Here is a 25366-nt window from a genome sequence, read left to right as displayed (position 1 = left end):
TTGCAGCTGGCAGGATTATATGATTTCCCAGCAGATGAGCTGGGTTTAGTGGCAGTAGATTAATGAATAGCCATATTGCTTCCTTATACTGGCCCTGGCTAGTGGATTAATATATTTGTTCCCTTTAAATCATCAATGGAGAATAATTAGCTTAGTGTCCACACAGACAACATAAACAACACTGGACTGCCCTCTTTGCTACTACAATAGGGTCATTGTGAGAGTATTTTGAGTTCCTGGCATGCCCTTGGAGGTCCTGGTGCCATGCTGGGCACAAAAGGGTGTGGGGTTGTGACAGCCCGTCTAGGTGGGCGCAGAGCTGTGCCTCAGAACCATGGGTACCTGTAGTGCTTGTGACGCTCTATCCACCATAGAAGAGCTGTCAAGAAAGGAGAACGGTGATTCAGTATCTCTGAGACACTGGCTGGTCTTGGAGGGGAATCTCCCCAATGTACTCTTGATCTCCAGCAGCTGAAGGTTGGTGTTGCAGGTTCTCTGCACCCCAGCAATGGGCCCCAAGCAAGTCATCTGTCCTGGTGGCATTTCACAGAACCACAGTGTGGCTGGTGCTGAGACCATCAGAGAAGGGCTGGTGCAGAGAAGATGAGACTCATCACCATGGAGGGGGAAGAGGCTAGAGTATCATCTTAGCAATGCAGAAAATGGTGTCTCTTGTGGAGATCCAATCCACGTCTTCCACTTGAAAAGAAGATGTTGGTCTGTGAGATGTCTCCCTCCTGCAGTGGTTTGATCACTGAGGAGGACATGGCAGTGATCTGGAAGGTTGCTGGCACTGAGCCACCTCTTTGTAAGGGGGAGGAGGACGGCAATGGGGAAAAGTCTTTAATTCCCCACCCAAAAAACACTGGGAGATGGGAGGGAAGGAGGAGTGCTGGGACAGGTGGGGATGTCCCAATGTACAAGCACAAAGCGTGGCTCTCTGTGATGTCTGGGTCAGCCCCTCAGCTGGTCTTGCCATGGGGAGATGCAGAGTCAGCCCAGCTCTGACTACAGGAAACTCTCCTCCACCTCTTGGTGCCCTGTGGTTGGCTCCTGGCAGCCTGGTTGTGGGTCGGATTCCTGCTCCTCGTCCTGCCGGAGGCCCAGAGGGCTGTCACAGGATATTGTAGACGATGTGTTGGCCTCGTTCAGCGTCGAGCTGAAGGGAGACAAGGAGGAGAGAGAAATGAGTGCCTTGTCCCAAGTCTCCTGGGTGAGAGAAGATTCCCAATGGCTGAGAAATGTGCCAGTCTCCTGGCAGTCCCAGTGTGTCTGAGAAGCTTTCCACAGGGGACAGACAGTATCGCTTGGGTTTATTCAGCCCTCAAACACAACAATACAAGTTGTGTTTGAGGGCTGCAGACCATGCACCCCAGTGTGCTCTGCTCCTTGTAAGTGGGGTCTCTTGTCCCCAGCTGTGCCAGCTGATATACAGGGGCATGTCATGACACCCCATCTTAGCTCAAATCCCAGCTCCTCTGGCTCATCTTCATTTCAGCAGGCTCATGCAAGGTAGCAGCACCTCAGATGGAGATGACACTGCCCTTCTTCTCTCCTGGTAAACCCATGCCATAGCAAAGTGTCCCCATTTCCTCCTGAGGGCCCCACTTCCAGATTTGTCCAGGCAAGGGAAGGGACAACGCTCAGATGTTTTTACCTGGCCCGGCTGATGGAGGCCTCCTGAGGAAGATCACAGATTGCCTCGGGTTTGGGGTCGGGAAGAGGGATGATATAGTCATTCTCTCCCCCATTCTGGTGCACGGATGTGTAGAGGATGCTGCCGGTAGGGGAGTTGGGGGTGAGCCTGGCGTTATTCAGCCCGGGAATTGTGGGTCTTGTGCGGACAACAGCGGGGTGGTCACTCCTCATGAACTCTTCATCCACCTGATGGTACCTCTGCTCTCGCAGGGCAGGTTACCAAAGAAACGGGAAGGTTTTGTGAGTGGAGAAAATGCACTTGTCTTGTATTTGCTTTCCCTCTCTGTTAGGCTTTCTCTAGAGGGCCTGACATCTTTCTAGGTGGGTTCAGCTGCTCTGACTCCACCAAAGACAAGTCTTGAACATTTCTTAAGGGAGAGATCTGGGACACAACTCCACAGCTCCAAAATCCCAAACAGTTGGAGGCAGGTTTTTGATCTCCTGCCAGTTCTGATTTCCGCAGTTGCTGAGATACCAGCTGCCTGCCTGACGATGCCAGTTGCCTCAGCAATGACCCCAGGATGCCCAAACCACTTTCATTGGCTGTTCAAACTAATGCAGCCTTAGTCACAGCGAAATCCTCTGGCACAGCAGCACTAAACACTGGTCTCCAAACCCTGATTGAGGGTCCTAACCAAAAGAACATCCTCCACAGAACACCGACCCTCTTCTGTCCCTCCAGCACAGGATCCTTTGAACATACCTTCCTGTAGCAATCTACCAAGAGGTTTCCCATAAGGACCACCAGCTGTGAGAAGGATGGTCTGATCTCAAACTTCTCCTCCCAGCACTTCTGCATGATATCGTAGCTAGCAAGAGGGAGGAGAGAGCACTCTGGTGAGTGAGCAGGTGGGGGAAAAAGAGGCAGAAATGCTTCTGTACTTCGTGTGGGGCGGGACCAGGGCAAATGCTTATGGGCAGCACTTACATTTCATCAGAGGCATGGGTGGGTTTGGACATCCGATAACCACGTTTGATGGCGTTGTAGAACTGTTCGTTCATAGGCAGTTCAGGGTATGGAGTCCCCCCTGGGTGCAAAGGAAGAGCAGGAAATCAGGCTGGTGGATTGCCTGCCACCTCCATGCCAACATGCATTTCACACCAAGGCTTCCTTTTCTCTTTACCTTTCCTGTTTCATTTCACTTCCAAATGGCAATGTCAGCATGGGAAAGAAAGAGACAGGGAATGAAGTGCTACCCTGACTGGTAAGGTTGGGACTTGGGGATTAGAAATGGATTTCTATTGTCTCTGGGAAGGAATCCTTCTAACATGCTATCAGACCTACAAACACCACCATGATCTCCCGGGCACTTACCTAGAGTGAATATCTCCCAGAGGAGAATCCCGAAAGACCACACATCACTCAGGGTGGTGTAGAGGTTGTTGAAGATGCTCTCTGGAGCCATCCACTTAAGGGGCAAGAAGGTCTAAGAGGAAAAAAATGGAACAAAAAGAGAGTCAGCAGCATCTACTGCACTTGTTTCAAGAGATGAGAGCCTGACACCCAATTTACAAACAGAGAAGACCCTTCAGAGCTGCCAGTCAGCCCAGAACATCTGCTAACATCTGCTGTCAGCCACTTCTTGGAGGGACTGGTTTCCTCTTTCCTTGTGCAGGATGAACCCAGCAGGGAGGAAGAAAGAGCAGGTGTGCTACACCTTTTTCCATCACTGTCTGCCATGATGAGCTGTCATGGTGTGCATTCTCTGTTCCTTAGTTCCTGGGGAGTCCACTGACTTGGACAACATGACCACAGCACTCCTGAAGGCAGTCCAGGTCTATCTGGACTTTGAAAACTTGAGACTAGGCTGGAGAGGGCTATCAGATGACCAGAAAAGAGCCGAAGGACACATCCAGCTTTTTCCTGCTCTTACTCAATCAGAGTGAGACATGAAAGGAAGCCTCACTTGACCAGCCTGTATGCAGCACTGGCTGTGCCGTTCCTGGGATTTGCTTGCACAATGAATACCAAAATAATCTCCAGGAAGGATTGCAAAGGGGCTCGGTTTCATTTCCTGTTTTGGAAGGAAAAGCAGCTATGCCAAGGCTGGACTGGAAAACCCCAGCCCCTCCACAGGAGGGTCTCCCTGCCCAGGCACTGGGTGCCTGTCTCCCATCCCATGCACACGGGAGAAAGCACAAGAGAAGTTAAGCGGTTCATAGAGTAGATAAATATTGGGATTTGAGGGGCCTGGCTCCACTCTCAGCTCTACCAGCCTCAGTTTCTCTGGGAATTACATAGCCTGCTTTGCTTGGGGTTGCACATTCCCAAATGCCCCAGGGCTGGAGCGGCCATGCTTTTGTTGAAGTCACAGAGTTGGTTCTGTGGAAGCTCAGTTACAGCCTCATCCTCTCCTGCCTCGAAAGACTGGAGACGTCTTTCTGGAAAGTAGCTGCTCGCAGGAAAACACTTCCTCTTACCCTGTGGTCTAGTGGTTAGAGCAGAAGCCTGTGAACCTCTTCCCAGAGTGGCCAGTGACTCACTGCAGTGCTATCAAGCTTCCTAACCTTGCATTCCAACCTGCCTGCGGCTCAGGACTGGACTCAGCACCACGCAGGGAAGGGATGCAGCACTGCTGCCAGTGATGGGCTCTACAGGGGACAATCCTTAGTTTTGCCACTGCTGCTGCTTCCCAGGTTCTTCTGGAAGAGCCTGGAGATATGGGCATGCAGTTCTGCTACTCCACAGCGTGCAGAGCACATCAGGTGCAGGATGGTTGGCTGTTGATACCACCTCTTGGGAGTCCTGCCCTGTCACCACCCCTGGGCACAATGACCGGGTGCGCCAGGCCCAGAGCCCTGGGAAGAAGTGGCTTACACAGCTCCCGGTACTCACACTGCCTTTGGAGATATAGTTGGAATCCCTCATGATGTCCCTTGCCAGGCCAAAGTCACAGATCTTCACCAGCTTCCCCTCACAAATGAGGACGTTCCTGGCAGCCAGGTCACGATGCACACACTGTAGGGGGGATACAGGGCACTGTCACTGTGAGGGATCCCCAGACAGCCCAAGGAAGCAGCCCAGCTCCAGCCCAAGCCCATTTCTGTGGCTGCAGGGACAGTATTCACCTGACATCATTTGAGGCATTTCCTTCACCTCTAGGGACAACCGTGGCTCGAAGCTACTAGCAGAGCTACCACATTTTCTCTGCTCGCCTGGAGTGCTACCCCCATGACAGCAACAGGCATACAAATCTGGCAAGGGCAATTGGAACAACCCAGTAGAGAGGGGATTGCCAGGGCCTGACCAAGCAAGAGGGTTGATTGATGGGCTGGCAAGGAGGGAATGTCTCCCATCTCTGGTTGGACAATCCAACCCAGCAGTCTGAAGGTATCAGAGTTACACCAGCCTAACTTGTGTCTCCTGATTTGCTAGCACATTGGATGCTTTCCGTATGAACAGTCCTGAGGTTTGCTCAAGACCCTGCCAGACACTACCAGCAAGCATGGTGATATTACACCGCTGCATAGTGTGACTGTTGGAAGTGGTGGGAAGCTGGGAGCTTCTCTTCTGTGCTCCATGGGGGAGCACTGACCATGCACTTCTGATGATCAGACTTTCTGGCAGGAGGCAAGGAGCCAGCAATTTCTCTCCACATGTCATTGGTGCCATCACCACCCTGTTTCTTATCCCTGTGATGTTTCACACGGAACAACTATATTACTGCCTGCCCTGGGCTAAGCCAGACTTTAGGAGATCCCAGAGCCTGGTGCTCTGTGGTTGCTTAATTTCCACTGAATAAGCACTTCTGATGAGGTCTGGGGGGGGTTCAGAGCATGTAGTGCAATAGGGGTGTCCGTGGAGAGTAGCAGCTCTGCTGTGGAATGCCTTGTGCTTTAGCACAGGGAGGCTATTGCTGTTTGGTCATCCCTGTAAATGGGGATGATACAACACCACAGCTGTGCTGCACATGGCTTGGGAGGAGCTGAGGGTCAGGGAATTTGAGGTCTGAAGCTCGACCTACGCCAGGGTTAGCTGTCACGTGCAAATACAGTCATGCTGATCCTCAGAGCTGTTTCCAAAGGGAAGCGGTCAGCAGCTCCTCAAGCGCACGGCCACTTCTCCCATGAGGAGGTTGGCATGGACAGAGGGACACTGAGCGGAAGCTGACCACAGGACACAGCAGAGCATTGTTGGCCTCCACTACCACAGGCACCACGGACCAGCCAGCATACTTACATTTTTGGAAGCCAGGAACTCCATCCCATTGGCCACCTGGAAGCTGAAGCCCACCAAGTCCATGTAGCTGAGGAGCGGAGACTCGTTTATCAGTGTCACTCGGTCTGTTCTTTCAGGAGCTGAAGGACAAGCAGAGACAGATGTTGGTGTTACTCAGCACACTCATGGGCTGCCCACTGGTGGAGGGACAACGGGACAGAGTGGGGAAGTCCCATCATGAGTGCATCTGCCACCGCTGCTGGACTTGTCCCAGAGATGTCCTTTGCAATATGGACCATCCATCTCTGCAAGCGAAGGCATCCAACGCCCAATGCAAGCACCTCTTCCTCCCACTGCAGCTGAGTTGTTACCTGACGGGGAATAGCTGTCCAGCTCGTATGGGGTGCCGTAGTTAGAGGACTCGATGTCAGCGTACTTGACTTCACCCTTCATGTCGGACATGGGCACATAATCCAGGGAGTCGTCCTTGCTCATGTCCATGTAGCCCCCGTCGCTCTCCACAGACAAGGAGAGGTGACTGCAGGGGGAAGCAAAGAGGCTGTTCAGATCCAGAAGAGAGGAGGAGATGCAGGGGATGGGAGCAATGATTTGTGGGACTGCAATTCCCACAAATTCCTGAAATTCCCACAGCCCCAGCGCTGAGATGTCCCACGCAGCAGGGAAAGAAGCCCTGCATCATGCATACAGAGAAGTGCGAATGGCACTGGAGATGTCCTTCCACCACCTAACAGCTCTGGTGTCCTCTTCGCTAGCCTTAAACAGCCCTGCCACATTCCCCTGCACGTCTCCTGGTGTCCTTGCCCACAGGCTGCAGCTTCTCACGCTCACCTTGCCTGGCAGAGCACAGGTTTGGCTCAGCACATGAGCTCCACACTGGGGAGGGCAGGAAGGAGATCCAGGGCCAGCTCCACAGGCACCCACAGGGCAGGAGGGCAGGAGACCCAAGCCAGATTGGGCAGGTGAAACCCTCCACCTTAGCTGTGCACGTTCCCAGCCTGGACAGGAGTGTCCTGGAGAAGGCTGAACAACCCTCTGTCCACAGTTAAACCTTCCCAGTTTGGATCAGCAAACACCTGCATCCTTGCACACCTCTCCCCTGAGTGAGCAACAACTGCATCCTGGAAGCAACATCTTGAGGCCATCCACGTGATGGTGTTGGGCAACGGAAACCTTCTGCATGGCCAGAGCTGTGGGGCACATCCCCACAGGCTCAGGAGGCTGTGCTTAGGGCTTAGGAGGATCTCAGCTACCTTCAAGCAGAAAACACGGGGTGGGGGGAGCTATGCTGATGTCCTAACATTGCTCTATTTTACTATTGTTTTGGCATGCTGGGAGGAAATGCTGCTTTCTAACTTCCCATGGGATGGTTTCTGTACACCGATCTGCCTGCACCTCCCACAGATGGCAACTGGATGAAGGACCATTTCCCTTTCCGTCTAGCACCTCTTGTGCAACTGCACTCCTCCTAGCACTTCTCCCTTAGGCTCGGTAGCAACGTGACCTGCCCTGAAAATGCAGAGCTGAGGTCTCCAAGGGTTAAGACATGCTGGGAAACACTTCGCTTCTCTACTTGAAGCATAGCTGTGGTTATGCCAGTAAGTTAATGATGCCAGGGAATATTCCCAACTGGCATGGAGCAGCCAGCGTGTGTGCTAGCAAACTCAGCCTCCAGGACACACATATTGCCTCTGCTAACTCCCCGTCTGCCAGGAGCTGGTTGGAGATGGCTGGTTGGCACATGGGCCAGTCTCACAAGGTAAAAGAGTGGCCAACTGTACCCCAGTGCTGGGCCAGCGTTCATTTTACTGGTCTGGAGGAAATACAGGTAACCTTCCTGGCACTGATGGGGGCTGGGATGGGGTAGGCACCAGGGAGCAGGAGAGAGCTGTTTTCCAGGTACCTCTGCACATGGTCCTCCTTGGCGGTGTTCCCGTACAGCTCTGCCTCCCGCCGTGCCTTCTCTCCGTAGGACTGCAGGAAAGTGTGCTTGTTGCGGTGCAGGTAGTCCACCAGGTCCCCATAGCGGCAGTACTCGGTGATGATATAGATGGGCCCTGGTGGGAGAGAGCACCCGTGTCAGTCCTGCCCCAGGGCAGCGAATTTCATCCCACGGGGACATTACCAGATTGCAGGACATCAAGGCAGGGCCAGGGGGAAAAGCCATCTTTCTGCTACTGAGCATTTTTGGAATGTGAAATTTGTGTTTAAGGAAGGAGGTGGGGGTTAACAGAAACATGCCGTCTCAATTTCAATCAGGTTGGAAAGAAAGGCTTTCAGAGCCCCACAGGGCTTTCCTAGGGGAAGGTTGAATTATTCTGAACCAGAAAACAGGAATTCCTCTCTCTGAGGGCAGTTCTCCCCCTCAGCACAGCCCATGGCAGCAGGGAGAGGAGACAAGGCACCCAGAACTCAGCTACCTCCTTTGGTGCAGGCCCCCAGCAAGTTGACGATGTTGAGGTGAGGTCCCAAGTGGCTCATGATCTTCAGCTCGGACATGAGGGCTTGCTTCTCGCTGCTCCGGGCAGTGGCTGTTGGGAAGAGCTGGTGTGAGTGTCAGGGCAAGGAAGGGAGCACATGAGCACTGTTCAGCCTCACAACTTTGGGATGGGGGAAAGGTATGGTGTGGGGACAACTCACACTTGAGCATTTTGACCGCCACTTTCATGGTGGACTGTGAATGGCTCAGTCCGTGGGCTGTTGCCTCCACCACGCGTCCAAAGGCACCAGAGCCAAGAGTGCGTCCTACAAAGAAACAGCGAGGAGACAAGGTTGGGGATAGCCTTGATAGAGCTGAGATAAGGCGCTTGGAAAAGACAAGTCCTCTGTCTGAATCCCCACCAGCTTCGCTGCAGTTGTCCTGGTGGGCATGGAGGGGGTGGTGAGCTATGATGTTTGTGGTTAGGGATGGTTTCTCTCTGGCTGGGAAGGGAAGGAACTTCCAGCCGCAGGAAAGGATAGCCAGGAATAACTAAGTGCCTCAAGCCAAAGGGAGCAGCTGGTGTCCCACCGTGGTCCCGGGTGTTCCCTCTGTCCCAGAATCACATCATATCTTGAGGGATCTCTGTGCCCTTTCTGGGTTGGTCTCTTTTGGAGATCCCAAACCCATTACCCCCAGACAGCCAGGACCCCAGAGGTCCATCAGTAAGACCTGCACAGCCTTTACCTAACACCAGCTTGTCCCTGGGCACCTCCCAGCTGGAGTCATAGGGGAGCTGCATGGGATCCACGTAGATGTACTCGTGCCCATCGGAGCTGACTGACTCAATCACCTTCCAGCGGATTTCATAACGAGGTTTCTGGAAAGGGGAGCAAAGGGGGAAGAGAGATCAGAGACTCTGAGGGTCAGAGAAGGCATGGGGGATGTGGATGGGTTTTGTCAGGGAGTCTTTTGTCCCTGCAGCCATTGCCTCATGCCCCATCTAGCCTACAGATGCCAGGGGGAGCCATGATCCCTGGAATGGGTAGGACATTTTTCAGGCCCATGCCTGAGCAAGAGTTCACAGCTTTGCTCTTCCCAGCCATCCTGACATGGGGGTACCACAGTTGCACTGGGAATGCTCTCCTCTTTTACCTTCTGCCACAGGACAATCAAGATGATCAGGGAGATGACGGTGAGGACCAGCAAGGCCAGGATGACAGAGATGATGACCACTTTGAACGGCAAGGCTACAATGATAACAGGGACAGCAGTTAGACTCCTCCAACCTTGCATGGTTTGGGTACCCTCGGGAAAGTAGAGGATAGCAGCACAAAGGGATCCCTGCACCCTTCCCCTTTCCTCCTCTAGCCACTGTCCCCCTCCTGCTACACACCTCCCCTCAGATATCAACCCTCAGCTGTCCTCTGGGTGGGGGTAGTCCCTCTCTTCTCCTTCTGGGCAAACCTACCCAGCACTTGCAGGGCCAACACACCAGGGGTAATGGGGCAATGGGTTGTTACAGCCTGCTGAAGGGCTTGCTGCCTCAGGAGAGGTTTGACCATGGGAGGGTGTAAGGAGCTAGAGGGGCTGGTTTGCCTGGGGGAGAGCTGGCAGCTCTGGACCTGGGCTTAGACCATCCTTCCTCATATTTGGGATGTTCAGCATATGGATGTTGAAGTCCGTGGCACCATCTAGTGACCCGTGGGCTAATAACAAGACACTGGGGACCTACTCAGGCATCTTGCCTCCCTGGAGGGATGACCCTGCCAGTGGTGGGAAGAGGATGTCCATCGCCAGTGGACACAAGGGCTCCAGACTCCTCCTGGAGTAACCTTTCCTGCTCAACCCAAAGGAGGCTTCATTTTGGGCAGCGTACCCAGGCTTCCTGCCTTTGAGGACTGCAGCCATCAGAGGACAGCCCTGGTCCTAGTACCTCCAGGCTGGAGACATGGAGAGAAAAGCCTAGTTCCCCACCACTGGCTCAAACTCTTCCCTCAGAGCTTACCATGTGGGACCAGAGTGATGTCCTGGGAGTTGGTGCCCAGGAAGTTTTGCACGGTGCATCTCAGGAGCAGGGGCTCATCCACCCTGTGCAGCTGCAGGGTGCTGTTCACGCGGTACACCTGCAGCTCCGCGTGGTACGTGGCGTTGGTCTGCAGACCAATCTCTGAGGACTCGTTCCCCAGCAGCCGGGTGGGCTGCCCCTTGGCGCTGCACCTGGCCCAGGGGAGGATAAAGGCACCCATGAAGCAGTTGGGACCACATGTCACCATGGGATGCATGGGTTTGTGGGCCAGCAGGATGCAATAAAACATTATTCTTCTAACAAATGCAAGATCCCAGCCATTCCCACGGGCTCCATCACTCCACTTACCTTTTGATGTCGCTGCAAGTAGACCAGCTGATCTCTGGCTGGGGCATGCCTTCAGCAGAGCATGTTACGGTCTGCTCCCCACTGCTGGCACTGCTGTTCTCCTTGAGATCCACCACTTTGGCTGGCACTGAAACCAAGAGACACTGATGAGAATTGAGCCCTCACTTTGACTGCAGGATGGAAGGGGAACATGATTCCCCTGTACCTCTAACATGGCCTGGAGGTGAGGGGACAGTGAGGTAGGACTCATCACAGCAACTGTGTTTCATTTTTGAAATCTAACAGCAAAAAGAGAAAGGTTTGAGGGTGTCATGAAGGAGACCCGTCCAAATTTAGGTTGCTTAGAGAACAGAGGCAAGCACAGGGGAGAGTGCTGGACATCAGAGCTGCCCACTTGTCTCTGCATCTGCTACCCTGGGCCAGGGCATGATGGCCAAGCTGCTGATGTCTGCACTGCCTCCCTGTCCCCCTTGCTTTGAGACCACGTGTGAGGTATTGCAAGTGAGCACATTTCTTGATTTAATGCTCTTCCTTTGACCAAAAACACTCTGGAGCTGTAGTCAGAGGAGTAAGGGCATCAGCCTGAGGGTCCTGTGGCAAAGGATGGAGCCATCCTCTGAGACTGGCCCCACATTCCTCAGTCCCATATCTGCATGCCCATCCTCACCATTTATCTGCAGATGGAAGGACAGCTCCTGCTCATCATCCTCATTGGAAGCTCGGATCGTGTAAAATCCTCCTTCTTCCTGCTTCACCCGCACCAGCACCAGAGCTGTCTGGTACCTGGAGGAGACACAGTCCCAGAGTGATGGGTGTGGGAAGGCTGCTTTACTGACAATGCTCAGAACTAACCAGCTCCTACCCATCTGATGCATGCTCAAAATTCACTCACGGAAAGGCATTCAACCACCAATCCATGTCCAGCCCGTGATTTGCAGATTGCTTTGTGAATTATCCCCTCCCCGCACCCTAGTGAGGAGTGATGGGCCCTCACCTGGTTTCTGACAGGTTCCTGCTGGTGATGGTGAACTCACTGCTGCTCTCCATGGTCAACGTCTTGTTGTTCTTCAGCCACACGATGCTGGGTTGTGGGTAGGCCTCCACCTCCACCTGGATGGTGCGGCTCTTGTGGACCTCAGCATAGACCGTGCTGGGCAGGTGGGTGTGGAAGCGCACAAAGCCACGCTCTGAGAGGGGGCAGGAGGGATAGGGGGGTCAGGGATAAAAAGAGACCCCTCTCCAGTCCTTTGGACAAACATGGATCTGGAACAAAAACCCCTGAACCCAAAGAAGGGGTGGGACAGCTCCAGATCCATCCCTCAAGGCTTCAGGCTTGTCCAAGGGAAGTGGGGGTGCAGAGCCACACTTTGGAGCAGAGGAGCTCATGGGGCAGGCATCATGCAGGGAGAAGGCTGTTATCTTGTAGAGATGGGGGACATTCCTTCAAATTACATGGAAGAAGGACGGATGCAGATGGGAGGCGACAATTTGACCTCGCAGTGCATTGGCACTGTACAGTGCAGAAGAGCTCTCACACCCTCAAGTGTCATAAAGGGTCCCAAAAGCTGTGGTGGGGGATTTGGGATGTTTTTAAGTCAAGAAGTGGGCAGGGATGTCTTGGGGTGAGGGTTGGGGTTTTTTGCCATGGTTGCTAAGCGCAGAGGCTGAGGAGGGGAGAGAGCTGGAGGCTGTGAGGAGAGAAGAGGGTGTCACCCTGGGGCATCCTGCCTGGACACCCACGTGGTTTGGTGGCTTTGGGTGCGTGGGCAGCAACATACCGATCACATGGACTGTGATGTCTTTCCGGTCTGTTTTCTCATGGTAGCCCTCAGAGACGTTGCAGACATAGGTCCCGCTGTCTTCCAGCTCTGCATTCTGGATGATGAGGATGGAGCGGATCTCGTGGGTGGATCCAGGCAGGAAGTCGGTCACTGGTTCCACAGCCTTCCCTGCCTGCACAACGGGGATGGGAGATACAGTCTGAGAAGTCAAGAACATGTTCTGCCATTGGAGCTACAAAGCCAGGCTCATGAGAAGGGAGGAGGAAAGGGTAGAGGACCCCAGTCTGACAGGGAACTTGACAGGGACAGGGAACACGAACTGATCAGAGGCCACTGAGGCAGACAGCCTCAACTCAAGGATCTCCCCATCAAGCCTCCCTGTGTGGCAGCAGCAGCATCCCATAGCTTCTGCCATGAGGTGAATCTTCCTATGAAGCTTCCTATGAAGCTTCACCTAGGATATTGATGAGTGTTCACCATGGGACGTCCGGGTGAAAGCTGGAGCTGTTACCCAGAGCATGTGGGGCTGGAGCACTCACTTGCTTGCGGGGATAATCCCAGTTGAAGTTGACCAGCTCGTTGCCGCTCACGGTGCACATCAGAGTTACATTTTCTCCCTGACGCACTATGGTCTGCACTGCGCTGATGGAGACGTTCACAGATGAGACTGTGGGAAAGGTGAAAAAAAGGGATGAATAATGAAGGAAGAGATGAGTGGGCACCCAGTCCATTTATCCTGGGTGGACTGGTCCCCTGGAAAGTCTCTTTCCTGAGGAATGGAGCTGACAATTTGGCAGAACCCAACAGGACTAAATCCAGCCTCCAAATCGATCAGGGGCATCGCTGAGGACACAGGGGGAGAGCTTTGCTGTCCTCTGCCATTAGGCTGGAGGAATCGCCACTGCAAGTGCACAGCTATGACAATGGCAACTCACCCTGGATCCTGTAGACATAGAAAGTGTCTGAATCCACCTCCTGGTCATCCACAATTGTCCGGCAGAAATAGGTCTTATCCTCAAAGAAGCCTTTGAATCCCTGTTGTGGGTCATAAGCAGCCGGGATGGGGTTCTCCACCTTTTTCTCATAGAGGGTCACCTGCATCTGTGGGTTGGTCACACGGCATGGGATGACAGCCTCTGTGTAACCCGTGATGAAGATGAAGAGCTCTTCGGAGGTGATTGTGGGGAGGAAGACCAGGGAGGGATCTGTGTGAGAGAGGCATCACTGGTTACAGAAAACTGCTTGAAGCTGAACTGGGGATGCTCTGTGCTCCTCCAGGACTGCTTCAACACAGGGCTGGTGCAAAGCTTATTCCCCTACTCCCCATGGCAAAGTAGAGCTGCCACGCCATGGGCTTGCCAAACCTCTCCAGGAGGTGAGAGCCACCCAGATGATGCTGCCTAGCACCATTGCTTCCCCCACTGCTTGCCCCAACACACCACACATGGGCTTCTCCCATGACCTGGCATACCAGAGACATGCCACAGCCAGATGACCTGCCATCAGGGCTCTCCTGTGATGGCAGGAAGGATTTTGGGAGGCCAGGTGTTTGGAGACAGAACAATAATTCAAAGGCCTCTTTCTCCTGGTTGCTAAACCCCTTGGAAATGCAGAGACAAGGATGTGCTGTCCCCTACCTGGAACGTAGATGTACAGGGCTTTCCTCTCTGCTGGCTCTGGAGCCTGGTCGGGGTTGTAGGTGCACGTGTACTCCCCAGTGTGACGGCCCGTCACATTCCTGAGGGTGAGATTGCTGACAAAGACACCATCCCTGTGCTCCAGTGAGGCAGCAAGGGGCTGACCCTCCCGTTCCCAGACCAGTGCACCATCCCCATAGCACAAGAGGGAGAAGGTGCTGTGGAGGCCAAGGACAAGCTCAGTGTCTCTGGGTTCGATGTGCAGCCCGCTGCCCCCGGATGTTACCTCCAGCAGACCTGGAAGAGGAGGGAGATGAGACCAGATTGGGTTCCTCTGAAATCCAAGGAGAAGCACACTGGAGCACAACCTCATGCCAATGTATTTGGTTTGCAGTGTCAGCCTGTACACTGAAAAATAACCTTTCTGGATTTGTCCTCCTTGGTGTAGCCACCACTGAAAAACAAATGTTCTCCTCAGAAATGTCCTGTCAACCTAGACCTTAGTGGGTCACCCTTCATTCTGTGTACCTCCCGAAACCCTTACTGGAAATGAAATAAGACATCACGGGGCTTAGCAATGTTCAAAGTTGCCCATGTCTGCAGCAACGCTGGGTAGAGAACCCCCCATTTTATGCTTTAACTACGTTTGCCCCATACCTGTCAGGTAACTGCAACCTCAATGCCACCCAGTGCTGCCCAGTGTCACCAGGTGGTCAGGAGCAGACAGCTGGCTCGGGAGGGATTTAGGGCAGCCGTTGAGACCGTGGGTGTGAACCGAGCCATGGTGGGAGGCAGCCATGCTGTGATGCTGTTGCACCAGCCCAAGGGGCACCCTTGGTGAGGACAGGGCTGGAAATGGGGGTGACCTGAGCCTCCCACACATGTTTTCTCACATTCTTGGCTTTTATGCATCCTGTGAGCTGGTCTAGATGGCCCGGGGAGCTGACATAGATAGTACTGCTGACACCAAAATGAGCCTGTCTCTGTAAAGGCTGAGGTAGGTCTCAGATGCACCTTCAAAGGCTTGGAAAGGCCATGCATTTAGCAGGCAAGGAGGAAAAGAGGAGATGAGGCAATTCCTTGTGCTTCTGGCTGCCTCTTCACAGGGACAGTGTCAGACGGGACACAGACTAGGCTGAAACAATGTCAGTTTACAAGAAAGTGAAAAAGGAATGAAAGCAAAACCTTGCAGGAAATCCTTTGGAAGCAATAAAACAGGCAAGGTCTTCCTGAATGGCTCCCCATGTCTCTCTCAGCTTCCTTGCTTCACCCTTTGCCCAGATGTCCCAGTGGGGCTGGGACGTGTCCGGTGTCCCCACGGGTCATCAGGGCAGCTGAGGATAGCCCCCAGGGAGTCACAGCAATGCTGCAAACAGTCCAGATAGAGCCAGGGGACCTATTGACTTGCTGGGTGTGTGTGTGTGTGTGTTATTGTATATATGGGGTCTGAGTGAATCCTTTCTGCAGTGGGAGTGTCCATAATGTCCAGTCATTGTGGGTTCTCGGGTGTCTGCTAAGGGCTGAGCACACCCGGACGTGCTCCCTCTGCAAAGGTCTCCTCCTTCCACCCAGCTGTGTATCAACAAGAAGCAGGTGGGGACTTTATATGCACCTTGCCATCAGATTGGGTTGGCATGAGCCCATGGACCTGAGACATTAGGAGAGACAGATGTGCCTGATCACCCCCATGCCTCCCCATGGCATTGCCCCTTTCCTCCCCCTCGCCCTGGGGTGAGCATCCCAGGTCAGCGTCCCTGCATGGTGCCCAATCCTGCACACTCCTCCCCAGCCACAGCACTCACCGGTGAGGATGAGGAGCCAGAGAGATGTCTTCAGAGAGGGAGGCAGCATGGTGGGCTCAGTGGCTCGGTGGCCAGATCCTGCCAAGAGCAAAGCGGGATGAGCACAGCACTGCTACCAGAGGAGGGGTCCCTTGTCCACCCCGGGGCAGGGGGGACCCCGAGCCCCCACTTGAGCCCTGGGCTCCCTTCTCCATCTTAGAAACCTCCCACCTCTTCCCAGTTTCCAGCCTTTCCCTCCCGGTGGGGTGGTTGGTTCCCCCTCACGCTGGATCTGCAGAAGGAGCTGTTTCTAAGGCATCTCCCGCTGGTAAACAAGGATTTTGCTGGAGGCTCCGGGAGTTGTGTCAACTCTTGCTCATCCCTGCTCGAAATGCCGCTCCCCCACTGCAGAGCCCTCCCTCCCTCCCTCCGTCTACCGCTTGACTTTTTTTTTTTCCCTTAGTTTTTGCTTCCCTCAGTCCCAGTGAGATAAAACTTGCTAGAAAACAGATCCCCCTCCAACCCTCCCACATTTTCTGCTCCTTCCCATGAAATCAAACAAGCCCAAAGACACCTCACAAAAAAACTGAATTTCTTGTATTTAACTTTTAAATATATCTATTTCAAGGGAATATTTAAGAGGGCTTTTTAGTTAAAAATTCCTTTTATCAATATTTTTCAAGAAATCTTTTCCACAGAGCATTTTCAGCCCTCCCTGGTGCAAACCAAGAGCCTGGAAGAGATGAGGCCAGAGCTCCCTAGGAGAAGTGGGATCTGTCCCCTGTGTAATGGGATGACAGATAACCCTTCCCATCGTGCCTGCAGGGACAGGGATGAGTATTTCTGAAAAGCAAAATGAAGAAGCTAACAAGGGGAAGAGTAAGGGGGAAAAGGCTTCCTCTGTGCCTGGACAAAGCTGGGGGAAACTGAGTTCAGTAGTTCTGAACTTGGGGATGTTCCTTGCATGGAGCTGAACTTCACGGCTCAGCCACGCTGAGCCCCAGCCCTGCCGCTGGGCCACCTCCCCTCTCCCAGCACAAGAGGCATTTTTAACCTGCTCCCAAGGCAGATGCTGAGGAGAAGCCCCCGTGATGCTGGCACAGTGCTCCGGGGAGCTGCTCACCAGGCACAAGGATGGCTAGTGGCAATCTGGACTTGCTGACCTGGCCCCAGGAACCGTCTCTTACTGAGCAGCTCTGCTGCCTCTTGGCCCTGGAGTGGCCTCTTCGTCTGCTTGATGTTAAGGAGGAAATGGTTTTTAAATGACGTGCGCTTGTCAGATGTTTTTATTATTCTCTTGCTTTGGCTCAACAAAAGTCTGATCTACCAGCAAATCCTTCCAGGTCTCCAGCTTATTCAGCAGCTTCCCTCTCCCCCCTCCAGAAAACCCCTCCGTGACTCCTTTTCTCTTCTGCATTTGCCAGAGGGGATGAGAGCACTTACGGGGGAGAGCTGGGGGTGGGTAGGATGAAAGGAGCGAGGTGAAATTCAGGCTGTAAATGAATGTGACCTCACTGTACCCACCCTCAGAGAGCACCAACCTGCAGGAGAGAGGAGGATGGACAAGCTAATCTCGCTGCCCCCCAAGGCACTGCCATGAGAACAATTAGCTTTGTTTCCCAATTCTCCTTTGCAGAGGTGTGTGATTCATCCATTATTCAATGGTCAAGGTTGTAAGAGCAACTGGGATCTTCTCCTTTCACCCCCCTCCCTTGCCTGCATGCATAAGCCAGGCTGTATTTGCCTCCCCCCTCTCCAAATACCCGTCTGCCAGCAGCTAAGGTCTCCCCAAGCTCATGCCCAGCTTTCAGCTGCCTGTCCAGCTTCGTGGTTGTCACTCGTTAGTCTTGCTGCAGGCGAGACATTTGGCTTTCTCTACCCACACAGACAGGTCCCTCACTCCACCAGTGATCTCTGCAGGATCACCGATGGGGCAAACCGTTCCCTGCCGGAGCCGGGGAGCTGGAGGTGGCTGCAATCTGGTGCTGGGCTAGCAGGGGTGTTTGCTTCAGCGAGCAGTCAGAGCCCCGCAGCCTCCGCCTGCCGCCTCTGGCCGCCTCCCCTGTGTTCATAGCTGGTTTTAATAAAGCTGCTGGTTTTGCAGAAAGGCATTTCTTCTTGGAGATGCTTCCCGAGCAGAGTGGGAGGGTGGCAGCGTCTGGCAAAGAGTGGTGACCTCTCCCTTGTTTGCCTGCTCTGGCCAGGGCGAGAGGCACGCTCGGAGGCGCTGAGCTCTGCCCGTCCTGCAGGATGCACGCAGAGCCTGGCTAGCAGGATAAACCTTTCTCTCCCCCTGTCACGAGGACACGTGTGCTTGCACACGTGGGTGCACACAGGCATCGAGTTTCACAAGGGATGCAAATACAGCCGGCTCACTGCCAGCCTTGAGAGCACTTGTTGTTTCCCTCCTCAATCCCAGCTCTTGTTCTCAGCGAGAGCAGTAAGATGCACCCTGTGAGTGCCAGACCAGGAGGAGCCGAGGTGGGTGCAGCTCCACCCAGTGACCTGAAAGCAGGCGCCCAGACATTGTCCCACCCAGGGACACAAAGACAGGCACCTACAGGATGCTCAGCTGCCTTGGATTGTCTCCTCCCAGCCCTGTGGGTTAGCAGGGTGCCACAGACCCCTCAGACTCCTACATCCTTTCCATGGACCAGGACCTGAGCGTTTTCAAGCCATGGGACCATTTGCCTCCACTCATCCTGGCACATGCCTGGAGGCCATGAGGTCCTGCAGCAATGCCACCTCCAGCGCCTTTCACTCAGCCCTGCAGCTCCACAGCACCTCACAGCCACCAAGGTGAAGTCCCAGCTCTCCACCCCCAAATTAGATCCCTCACCATCCTCTCCTCCCCACCAGCACGGGTACAGACCTTCCCTCTGCCCCTCTCCAGCACCGTGATGGGAGGGCAAGTCATCCCTGGCCCAGCAGGGCAGGGAGCTTTTCTCTCCAGCTGCAATGTTTATTATTCTAAAAGAGGAATTTGGCTGGGAGAAGAGACAGGAGGTCAGCTGGCTCGCAGGGAGGCCGGGATGGCTGGGCGATGCAGCCTGGTGCCCACGCTCAGCCCCACACGCCCATGGGGTGGCTGCCCTCTCCAGGGGGCTCGGGTCCCTGGGGCCACATTCCCCACCAGCCTCTTCTCGCTTCCATGCTGTGGCCACCGAGGACGGGAGGTGGGACCAGGAATGTCTGGGAGGGTTTTGAGTCCAAACGAGACACAGATACAGGCGACTGTCCCTGCCGTGTGACACAGCCACATTGTCTGTCCTTATCTCTCCTCTGTAATCACACCATCCCGCCTGGCCGGCGCGCTGCATGCGTGGCCGCAGGAATGCACCGCTCCTCCTCCGGACCTCGTTTGCAGGCGAGACGAGGGAGAGCCGAGCTGTCGGGTTTCCCAGCCCCCTGCCGCGCTGGTGAGAGGGAAGCATCCCATAGCTGGCTGGGGCCAGGTACCGCTGAAAACCTGTCTGCACATCTCTGGCCCTGTGTTTTTGCAGCGTGTTGCATGGGGATAAACGGGGCCCCCCCGACATCCCTGAGCAGCAGCAGCAGCGCCGTGCAGAGGGGACCCCAGGCCATGCTCTCACAGACAGGACACAGGGAGAGGGATGGAGCAGAGAGGTCAAATGCCACGGCCAAGGCTACACAGCAGGGCCACGGCTGCGCCAGGACAGGGATTCAAGTCTTATGATTCCCCGTCTCATGACTTCGCAGCATCTCCCGAGCAGCCCACTCCCATTTCTCCCGCGTCCCAAGCCTGGTGACAGCTGAGCTTTCTCCTCCGCCTCCTCTCCCACTCCTCCGTTTGATGCTGCAAGCGGCAGCCGGGGGCTGATCAACTTGGACAGGAATTTCTGTGGCGGGAGCAGGGCTACGCCCAGGGTTTTGGATACAAGGAAGAGCCGTATCCAGCCTCTGCTGGGGATGGTCCCGCCTTTATTTAGGGACGACCGTTCCTTCAGCCGCCTCTGCCACTCCTCACACCTCACAGTGCCTTGCTGAGGAGCTCAAGCATCACCAAACCTTATTCATTTATTACCGTTCCCCCGCTCCAGACCTATCTGTTGTTTAAGGATGCTAGTAAGCCAAAGATGCCTTTGCTGATGCCCAAAATATGTTATGTGGGCTGTTTTGACTATTCTTGGGTAATAAGGCAAGAATTTCCTTTGACTTTGCTTGGTGTGCCCTGGACACCTCTGAGCCCCCTTCCCTCTGTGCTTGCTCCCAGCATGTGTATGGTGCAGAGCTCCTGGCAGAGCATCTCAGCACACATGGCAACCACTGCTGGCACGAGCATCGCATGGCACTGCCCATCCCCAAGCACAGATCATGTGAGACAGGGCCATTTCCAGCCCTGAACATACCTTAAACCATGGGAGATCTACACAGATGGGCATCCACACCAAGGAGGCCCTCCCAATCCACTGCCTTCCATCCAAGCATGCCTAGACCACATTTCTCACGCCTCCTTCACAACCACTAATGCCCTGTGGAGAACCAGTATGAGGGTCTTGCAAGCACCCCCCAGAGCTGTGGGAGCTGGGAACCAGCCTGCAAAGCTGGTGCCCAGGGACTGGGATGGCTTGGTGTGCTGGGAAAGAGGGCAAGCAGCTGCGGCTGCCTTGACAGCCACCTTGGAAGGAGCTCTGATCCCTACAGACGATCGAGCACCAGCAAGGGGATGTGCTATCTGCTGGAAATCAGGAGGCACAGCCCTCTCTTGGCAAATCCAGGGGCAATTCCTGCATCCATTGCCCCACATTGCGCTTCTCCCCTGGCTGTGTTCCCCTTGCCTGAGCCCTCCCGGTCTGGTGATGCTGGGCAAGGGTGATGGCTGCCATCCCATCTCGGCTGGCGGCAGCATGACCGTGGCAAAGGAAGGAGCGGAGAAGCAAAGCCAGGCCTCTCATGCAGCCGATGGTCCTTTCTCTTCCTCTGGCTTTCTATTTCTAGCCCCTTGTCTTGCCGGGGCTGCGCTTCCAGGCGCTCCCACAATGCTCTCGCCTGGCAAACAGGCCAGGGACATCTGGTGCAAATTAGCGGGAAGTAAAATATACTTTATTTCTCCTTTGTCTAAGCACATCTGAGTCATTAAGTGAGATCATGGGTGCCCGTATGCGATGAAGCAGGTCCTGTATGGATCCCATGATCAATGCTGCTCGCAGCCAGGGAGCAAGGGTTTCTCCTGGCTGGGGGGATTGCCATCCCCCACTTTTGAAGGCAAAAAGCTCCCCGAGCAAAGGCTGGCGAGCCCTGAAACCCAAGCCTTGCTTGTCCGGCAGTGAAACTCCTTGGCTTGTCCTGTTTTCCTCTGCCACCCTCCCCCCAGCCTCTGCAACTGCTTCTTTCCCACCCTTTAATCTAAATAAAACTGAGCGGGGCTTTTTTTTCTTTTTTTTTTTTTTTTTTCCCCTTGGCTGGAACCGTCCGGAGTTGCAACATCTCTCCTCTGGGGTCCCTCGGCTCCCATGACACCGCGTTTACTCACAGGCCAGATTATCATCACAGAGCCCTTTTTCTTTTTCCCAGCACATGGCTAGAATTAGGCAGGGCACACACATGGGGAGCCTGTCGTCCCAAGGCCCATAAACAGCTGCTGATAAAAAGCAGAGGTAGGAAATCTGAAACCAGGCTGAGGAGCAGAGGGGCTGGGGAGTCCCCGGGGTCCCACATGCTATCCCTGCCTGAGGGACGAATGCCTGGGGTTAACCCCCCCAATTGCCTGGCTGCCTGCCAGCGCCAAGGGGGTCCTGAGGCTTTACCCAGGTGCTGGTGTGACCAAGGGGCTCTGAGAGCCCTGGGTTCCTGCTTGCAACGTGCCTGGGTTTAGGGGTTTCTTTTAGTCACGCAGAGGTGAGGTTTTACAAGCTCTCACAGACAGCATCGCAGATGCCTGGGCCCGCTGAGTGGATTTGCCAGAGCTCCTTGGTCTATGAATACGTGATTCAAGCCACAACCACTGATCCCTGGTGTAGACCAAGTTCTCTAGGAGATGCTCAAAGCATGGGCAGATGCCACCTCTGGGGCAGTGAGAGCTCAGGGCCACCGTGCCCACACACAGGGACGGCTCTCCTGCCTGACTCTGCTGCAGGGAGCAGGGCTGGCATGACCAGACCCGCTGCCCAGGACCCCCGACCCTGATCTCCACCTTCACTAGCATCTGGAGAAGGTGGTTGTGTGGTAATGCAGATGCCAGTCCTACAGCAGACGACAGGACATGAACTAGCACAGTGAGCCTCCTCTGGGCCAGCCATGAGCTATTGAGGGCTTTGATAGCATCTGCTAGAAAGCCGAAAATGAGGACCGTGACTCCAAAGCAGGGGGGGAGGCTGCCAGGGAGGATGACGAGTCCACATTGACCCCAGCGGCATGATTCAGCAGCTCTGGGGTCAGACATGTGAGGAATGGGGTGGGGTGGTGAGCCCCATGCAGCCCCATTTCAGCTGCGGACATCCTCCCTCTCTGAACGTGGGAGGGGGGGACCGTGACGTCCCCCGCACGTCCCCAGAAAATCTCCAGCCGTGGGCTCTCCGCAACTCATCGCTGCAAGGAGCTGGCACGGGGGGGGACGTGGGATGATGGCGAGCCCTGCTCTCTCATCCCCAATTCCCCTTGCTTTCCCTCTCCATTTTAAGCCCATGGGAGATGGAGGAAATGAGTGACCTATTTAGTGCAAGTTCAAAATAAAACGAAACATCTGTTTGGAGAGACGCCAGCGTTATAAATAATCCCCCAGCCCCGAGTGTTGGTATTTGTGGCCCTTTCGGCTGCGCATGCTCCCCCGCTTCCGCTTTTGCAGGAAAGGCCGGGTCCCGGGGGGTTGGCGGGGCTGCTCCCCGGAGCCTGCGAGCTTGGCCCGGGCTGTGGGAAAACCCTGGGTGAGGACCGCGTCTCACCTGAGGTCGGGGAAGGAGGGATGGGGGTGTTGGGAAGAACGGCTGCCACGTGCTGGGCAAGGCGGATGGTGTGCCTGGCTGACCCGCACTGCAAACCCCGCTCCTCACCCCGGCTGAATCCTGGCCCCCCTGGTCTCCCCAGGGCAGCCAGCGAGTCCCAGGGCCATGGTGATGGTGGGGCTGGCCTGTGGTGGTACTGGTACTGGTCCGTGGTGGTGCTGGGGGCTGGCCAGCGTTTTGGAGCACAGCCCCGCTGGCGTTGTGCATGACCAGTGATGGTCGCACTGGGCTCAGCCTTGGGGCTCACCCCTTGCAGTGCAATGACCCCCAGGGGGTCACAAATGTGCCCCTTGGGAGCATGTCAGCCTTTCCCAGTGCCCTTCTCCAGCAGGATGCTCCAAAGGATGTGACGGAGTCCAGACAGGGCTGCCCATGACGGTCCCCCAACTTCTCCATCCCCCCTGACAGCAAAGGCATTTTTGGGAGAACACACCACGCTGCTTCACAAGCGTGTGAGCAATGTGAGTTATGAACATGGCTGCAGGGCACCCAAACCACGGGCCAGGACCCGCACAGCTCCCTGCATTGCTTCACCGCTGGCCCCGGGAAAAGGCAGCTCCAACTGCAAAGCCTTGGGGCTGGCTGGTAGCAGTGGCTCAAAGAACTCTCTGGCCCCTCCATCCCCAAACTGGAAGATCTGGGGGTCCCAGCTCCCAGGCATGCAGGGCTGGATGGGGCTGGCCTCTCGGAGCAGAACCCATCCTGCTTGATGCTTTTCCCCACCGCCGGCAGAGCGGAGAAGGGAAGCAGGAGATGTGGGACCAAGGGTTGGGCACCATCCTGGCTGCTCGTCCCATGCCCTGCCATCCCCAGGGCCTTCCTCACTCTTATGCTGCAGCTCCCAGAAAGCCGTGTCTGCCTTCCCACAGCAATTCAAGGGAAGCACTTTGCTAAGGTATACACGAGGAGGAAAACAGTCCCCAGCACATCAGCATCTCCATCACCTGCTCATAGTCACTGTTCAAGGGTGGCTGCTATGGTGGGGCCATGGCTGGGGCCAAAGGTCCCAGCTGGCTCTAATTAACCACTAATCATCAGCTGCAAGGAGAGGGCGATGGAGGCAAGAGGAGAAAAAGAGCCATTCTGAGCCCTAGTACGATGTAGGGGCTTTGCAAATTCCCAGGAGCAGTTCTGACTGTTGTGGTCTTACCAGCCCCACATCCCAGCGAAAGCAACCTGATCCTCCTCCGAAATATTTCCCTGAGACACGAATCTGCCAGGGAGGAGGAGAAAATTTGCGTGGATGCATCGGCTCTTCTCGGCTGCCTGCGAGGGACCCGAGCTTAATCACTTTGTTCTGGGGTTTTAGGCTCTCGTGGCCGGGATTAGGCGCTCACCAGCTCTGCGGTCAGGGCATCCTTCACCCCTCCGTGGGACCTGGAGAGGAGCCTGGCACCGTGGCCAGGGGAGGAGAGGACAGGGCCAGGCAGCGCTGGGGTGGTGAAGGGCAGAGGCTGCTTTCAGAGGGGGGTTGTGTTTGATTTGGCCCTGCTACTTCTGGATCCCTGAAAGGGAGCAAAATGCAGCTGCTGGTGCAGCTCTTGGGGACAGGAGCTGATCCTGCTCCCTCCTCCATAAGTCCACCAGTGGAGCAAGAAGACCAGGGTGGTGGCACCCAGCTCCAGGATCACAGAGATGACCAAAACACAGTTCTGGGGGCAGCCACCCTCATCCTGCTGGGGTCAGAACCCTGACAGGCAATGGCATACGATGAGGGTCTGGCCCCCACCTCCTTATAGCAAGAGGACCTGGGGGCAGCAATGGAGCTCTTTATAGTGGGAGGGCACAGAAAGCCAAACACGTTGCACAAGGAATGTTTCCCTCTTGGATAACCGCTTCCTACGTGCTCTGGGCAGGCAGCAGGAACCATGCTGGCCATCCTGCACACAGGGTCCTTTATAACCTCCAGCGGTTCCTCTCCCCTCAGTCACGGAGCAAAAATCAGCTCCCCTCTGCACCCCAAACAGCCCCTGCTCCCCAAACCCCATGGATCCTCTGGAGGAGAAGCTGAGGCAGGACTCAGGTCTGGGGCTGGCAGCTGCCTGCACCCCCTGCCCTCCCACAGCTTTAAAATGGGCACCGGGTCCTGCCCCCCGCACCAGGAATCCGCCTCCCTGAATCAGACCATATTCTCCCAAACAGCTCTCAGGCTGGAGAGGGAAACTTGGCAGCCGCCAGCTGGGAGAGAGGAGGGGACCCCTCTCGCGATGCCGGCAGCGCTCGGCCCCAAGGAAAGCGGGGTTTCTGTTCTGCAACCATTTGCTCGGTGAAGGCTGCAACCGAGGTGACTTCCAGCTTGCGAGCGGAGAATGCGCTCGCAGAGAGCGGGGCCCGAAATGGTGTTTTTTCTGCTGGCCCCGGTTCAGACAAACCCACAAGCAAACATATTTTTTTGTATAAATAAGACAGTGTGTCTCGCCAGTTAAAGCAATTCAAACATGAATGTAGCAATTTAATTGGTGCCAATTACTGTGCCTCGGTAGCATTAAGATTTCAGTCACAGACTCTGGCTCATGGTAGATGGGCCAGAAGGG

The 25366-nt window shown here is 55.0% G+C and overlaps 1 protein-coding gene across 1 annotated transcript; it reads right to left on the bottom strand.

The window, feature by feature from the left end:
- Positions 1 to 1008: 1008 nt before the first annotated feature.
- On the bottom strand, positions 1009 to 15946 carry PDGFRB (platelet derived growth factor receptor beta). Its single transcript, XM_074155440.1, has 22 exons — positions 15892 to 15946; positions 14090 to 14386; positions 13388 to 13657; positions 12992 to 13119; positions 12450 to 12624; positions 11666 to 11858; positions 11339 to 11454; positions 10672 to 10798; positions 10303 to 10514; positions 9450 to 9544; positions 9042 to 9174; positions 8516 to 8620; positions 8296 to 8406; positions 7779 to 7932; positions 6229 to 6395; positions 5879 to 5997; positions 4535 to 4657; positions 3014 to 3125; positions 2627 to 2726; positions 2402 to 2507; positions 1658 to 1896; positions 1009 to 1159 (listed from the first exon to the last, which is right to left on the bottom strand). Exons 1-22 carry the CDS (start codon positions 15938 to 15940, stop codon positions 1009 to 1011), a joined length of 3282 nt encoding a protein of 1093 aa, XP_074011541.1. The 5' UTR covers positions 15941 to 15946.
- Between the last annotated feature and the right edge of the window lie 9420 nt (positions 15947 to 25366).

This window comes from Numenius arquata, chromosome 11 (assembly GCF_964106895.1).
Source record: "Numenius arquata chromosome 11, bNumArq3.hap1.1, whole genome shotgun sequence".
NCBI classification, from domain to species: domain Eukaryota; kingdom Metazoa; phylum Chordata; class Aves; order Charadriiformes; family Scolopacidae; genus Numenius; species Numenius arquata.
Note: the sequence above shows the minus strand (reverse complement) of the source record. Positions and strands in the feature narration are given on the sequence as shown.